This window comes from Herpailurus yagouaroundi, unplaced genomic scaffold, assembly GCF_014898765.1.
Source record: "Herpailurus yagouaroundi ecotype Mexico unplaced genomic scaffold, PumYag 64525, whole genome shotgun sequence".
Classification (NCBI taxonomy): Eukaryota; Metazoa; Chordata; class Mammalia; order Carnivora; family Felidae; genus Herpailurus; species Herpailurus yagouaroundi.
The window spans coordinates 1-4,233 of NW_024417821.1; the positions used below are offsets into that span (position 1 = coordinate 1).

Sequence of the window (4,233 nt, forward strand, 5' to 3'; positions counted from 1 at the left end):
GGTCGAGGGGTTCCCGGAGGTGCTGCTGTCCCTGGGCTCCAGGCTGGGCTGCTGCTGCTCCCAGGGGACTCGCTGTCCGGCTGGGGTGGGGCTCCTGGAAACCGGCCCCACCCCTGCCCCTCCTCACCTGGCTCAGGGCTCAGGAATGGGGTGCCCCGGAAACTCTGCCGGACCTGCCCGGGCCTGGGGCGGGGTGCCCGGGCGCTGGGTGTCCGCTGGCAGAAGTCCTAGGCAGTGACGGGGAGCCCAGGTGAGCCTCTACCCCAGGCAGGCCTCCGGGATCCAGGCCTCTGAGCACCTCCCACTCCCTCCCCAACCCCCTCCCCCCAACTCCCCCTCCTCCCGGGGAGAAGGGGTGTGTGGGCGAGGCCTGTGGGTCTGAGCCTGCAAGGGGTCTGTCTGTGGAGGAGGGGATTCTAGCTCTAGGGACAGGATTGGGGGGGCACATGGTCGGCCCCACCTCCAGCTCTGCTGGTTCCCAGCTGAGCTCCTGCTGGAGGGAGGGGAAGGGGCTTGGCCTGTGTGTGTATGTGTGTGTGTGTGTGGGTGGGGGGGGCTGGGCTGAGAAAGGGAAGTCCTTGAGGCCCCTAAGTGAGGACACTGTCTGGGCACCCTGGCCTCACCCAAGGAAGTCCCCTTGAGTTGAGCCAACTTTTCTGAGCGCCGCGTTCCCTGGGGGTGAGTGTAGGGAGGACCGGGCACCGAGCAGACGCAGGGCACAGAGTGAAGAGCCCACACAAGGTCACGCTGGTTCCAGTTGGCCCCCGCCGACCGCAGAGCCCTCTGCCTGGACACAGGCTGCACAAAGGCAGCCTGTTTAACGCCCAGCCCCCCTTCTCCCAGGCAGCTGCCCCGGCCGGCCCCTGGGGTGATGAATGCAGGGGAGTAGGTCTGGTGACCTTGCAGCGCCGCCCCGGCCCGGCCCAGTGGGGAGAGCAATGTTGGTGGGGGGTGGGGGCTAGCTGTGGGAGGGGTTTCCTGGGAGAGGAAGTGCTCTGGGGTTATGGGCAGGCCCAGGAAGGAGGGCTCGAGTCGCCCTGACCCTTTTCACCAAGGGAGTGGGGGTGTGCCCGGGGCAGAGCGCTTGGGAAGGCCAGCCGCGTGCACAGACACCCACCCTTCCCTTTCCAGGGACTGGCGCCATAGAGGAAACCGACGGGGACTGCCCAGACCCCCCTCCCTTCCTTCCTCTCTCCCTCAGGCAGTGGAACGGGATCCCCCTCACCCCCTTCTGCCATGAGTTTTATTCGGGGTCACTAGCCTGACCGCGTATCGGGCTGTGGATGGGGGGCGGGCAGGGGCTCGGGCGGCCCAGGCTGTGAGTGCCACCTCCCGCGGTCCCCAGGGAGCGGGTGGTTCGGCCGGGCACCAGGCATGGAAGGCTGACCTTGGTGCAATATTCTGTCTCATCAGATGGGCAGCGAGGGGGCTTCGGGGGCTGCACCCAGGCTCTGAGCTGCCCTAGGGCCGCAGACTGGCTGGGCGTGGGCCCTAGACATGGCCCAGCCGCTGCCCTTTGTCCTCAATGTCCCTGAGATCCCGGAGGACCATGAGTAAGTGGTCTGGGCCTGGCGGGGGTGGGGGCTGGGCGGCGGGCTGGAGGGCAGGGACGTCCCCAAACTCCCTGCCAGGGAGAGGCCATCTGGACCAGGGCCCGGGGAAGGGGCGGCCGCTGGGGCGGGACCGGGCCAGCTGAGTCCTGGACGCCTGCCCCCTTCTTGCTCCCACAGCCGGGAGCCCAGCCCGTACGACGAGAGTGAAGTCCATGACTCCTTCCACCAGCTCATCCAGGAGCAGAGCCAGTGCGTGGCTGAGGAGGGACTGGAGTTACAGCAGAGGGGGCTGGGGTCCGCAGCCCCGGGGACCTCGGGTGAGCCTTCCTGGCCCAGGTGCCCGGCTGCTGCTGTGGGCCGGGCGCTGAGCCTTCCCGGCCTCTCAGGACACCCCTCCCGGCTGCGTGCGGGCCCGAGGTGGGGACCGGGTGGCGGAGGCCGCTGGCCAGCCGGGACCTCCGGACGAGTCTTTTTTGTGTACAGGCAGTGGCCGCCAGGCCCTCCTGGGGCCCGAGGATGCTGCTGCCCACAGCACGGCCACGCTCCGCATCCTGGCCAGCATGCCTAGTCGCACCATCGGTGAGTGGGACCCTGGGCAGCCGGGGCTGCGGGTGGCGCTGTGAGTACCCGCCCCGCCCCCTCCCGGCCACCGCCCGGAGCCCCCATGCGGCCTCGGCCTCGCTGGGTCGCAGAAACGACCGACCGCACGGATAAAAAGAGGCTAAAAGATAGGCTCTTGGGAAGCCAGCCGGTGGTGCCTGGGTCCCGGGAGAGGCGAGGGGCAGAGAGGCACAGCGGCGCGGCCCCCTGACCTGCTGCCCCCCCCTGCAGGCCGCAGCCGCGGGGCCATCATCTCCCAGTACTACAACCGCACGGTGCGGCTTCGGCGCAGGGTCAGCCGGCCCCAGCTCGGGGGCGTGGGGCGCTCGGCCCGGCCCAGCCTCCGCCTCTATGACCTGGAGCTGGACCCCGCGGCCCTCGAGGAGGAGGGTGAGTGAGTGGGCCCCGCGCCTCGGTGGGTCGGAGCCCAGGCCGGCTCCCCTCCTGCCGCGGGGCTGCCCGAAGGCTGCCAGGCCTCGTGAGGCCTTGCCACGGTGCGGGGGGGGGGGGGGGGGGGGGGGGGGGGGGCCGCCCGGGGCGGCCAAGAAGCGGGGCCTTCGGGCTGAGAAGGGTTTGGTCCGGGGCGGGTAGCGGTCGGAAACGCCTGGCCCACACACTCCCACGCTGAGCACCCATTGCATATGCCGGTCTCGGCTTTGGGGTGCGATGAACCTGGGGCTGGGTCAAGTGTGGGAAAGTCCCTGACCGGGTCTGGCTCACCGGCAGTGAAACAGATCGAACCAACTCAATGGAAAAGCAGGTGATTAAAGCACAGATCAGGGCAACGGAGGAAAGGCACGCTGCGGGAGGGGGATTCAGGGAGGCTTCCTGGAAGAAGTGACACTAGAGCAGAGGGGCATGTGCAAAGGCCCTGAGGTGGGAGGCCGGTGTGGAGGGGCTAGAGGGCAAGGGACGGTGGTTGTAGCAGGGCCAGTGTCACGGGTTGGCCTTCAACCTGGTATCCTCTGGCGTTCAGGTGCCCAGAGCTCAGGCACTGTGTTGGGGCCCCGCCTGTCTCCTCCCCAGTTTGCTCGAGGCCCTGCGGCAGGGGACGGACAGCGCAGGGAGGCGCGGGCTCCAGGGTCAGGGTGAACTTTCCAGCTTCACTTTGCAAACCGGGCCGGGTGTCCGTCAGCTTTCCGAGTGTCACCTCTTGTCTGGGAACTTGGGGTTGGAGGGCTGCCCCCTCCCAGGGTGGTGGTGGAGATGAAAGAGGGAGGGGGGGGGTCTCCAGGCGGTGCCCTCCCCCGTCACCCCACGAGAGCTGGTGTCGTGGGCAGTGGTCGGGGCTGGGGTTGGACCTCATCGCTGCTGACCAGGGCGGGGATGGGGGGCGGGGCTCAGGTGCAGCGGGGGTCAGAGCAAGGTGCTTGTGGGGGCTCAGGAGGAGAGTCAGGGTCGAGGAGGAGGGGCCCGTTGGCCGAGGTGGGGGAGAGTGAAGACGGCTGGTGCGGGAACACAGGCGGGCATGGCCGGGCCTGGCTTGGGCGGCACGAGCAGAGGGGAGCCGGCCTCCTGGACCTGGGCGGGCAGAGGTGTGTGTTGGGGTGGGGCCGCGGGGGCGGACAGGCTCCTCCGGGGTCACGGCCACAGGTGCGGGAGGAGTACGGCGGGAACCGACCCCAGTCCGTCATCCTCCGTCCTCCTGCAGAGAAGCGGTCCCTGCTGGTGAAGGAGCTGCAGAGCCTGACGGTGGCCCAGCGGGGCCACATGCTGAAGGGAATGCCCTTGGGCCTGGCTGAGAAACGCAGCCTGCGGTCAGTGCCCAGCGGGCCCGGGCGGCCCCCGCACCCGCTTCCCTGGCCGGGCTGGGTGGTCGGTGAGAAGGTCCCCCCCCCCACCCCCCCCACCCCCCAGCTTGCAGCAGGCGGGGAGGGAGCTGGGTCCATCCCTGGTCCAACCGTGATGTTGCCTCTGCGCCCAGAGAGGAGAGCCGGACCCTGACGGGGAAGCACAGGGAGCGGCGGGGCCGGCGTGGGCTCTTCCCCTGCTGCGGTTGGCTCCGAGACACCTGCGTCTTGGTAGGAGCCTCCGGTCTGGGATGGGCCCAGGGCAGCCGGGGCGGGGGGGGGGGGGGGGG

General features: G+C 69.6%; 1 protein-coding gene across 1 annotated transcript; it reads left to right on the plus strand.

The window, feature by feature from the left end:
* Positions 1-6: 6 nt before the first annotated feature.
* LOC121024412 (transmembrane channel-like protein 6) lies at positions 7-4,214 on the plus strand (the record flags this gene model as incomplete). Its single annotated transcript, XM_040466639.1, has 7 exons — positions 7-250; positions 1,132-1,553; positions 1,731-1,870; positions 2,037-2,132; positions 2,385-2,543; positions 3,805-3,910; positions 4,078-4,214. Coding segments are annotated over exons 2-7 (694 nt in total), but the record flags the coding sequence as incomplete, so codon positions are not given.
* Positions 4,215-4,233: the final 19 nt, after the last annotated feature.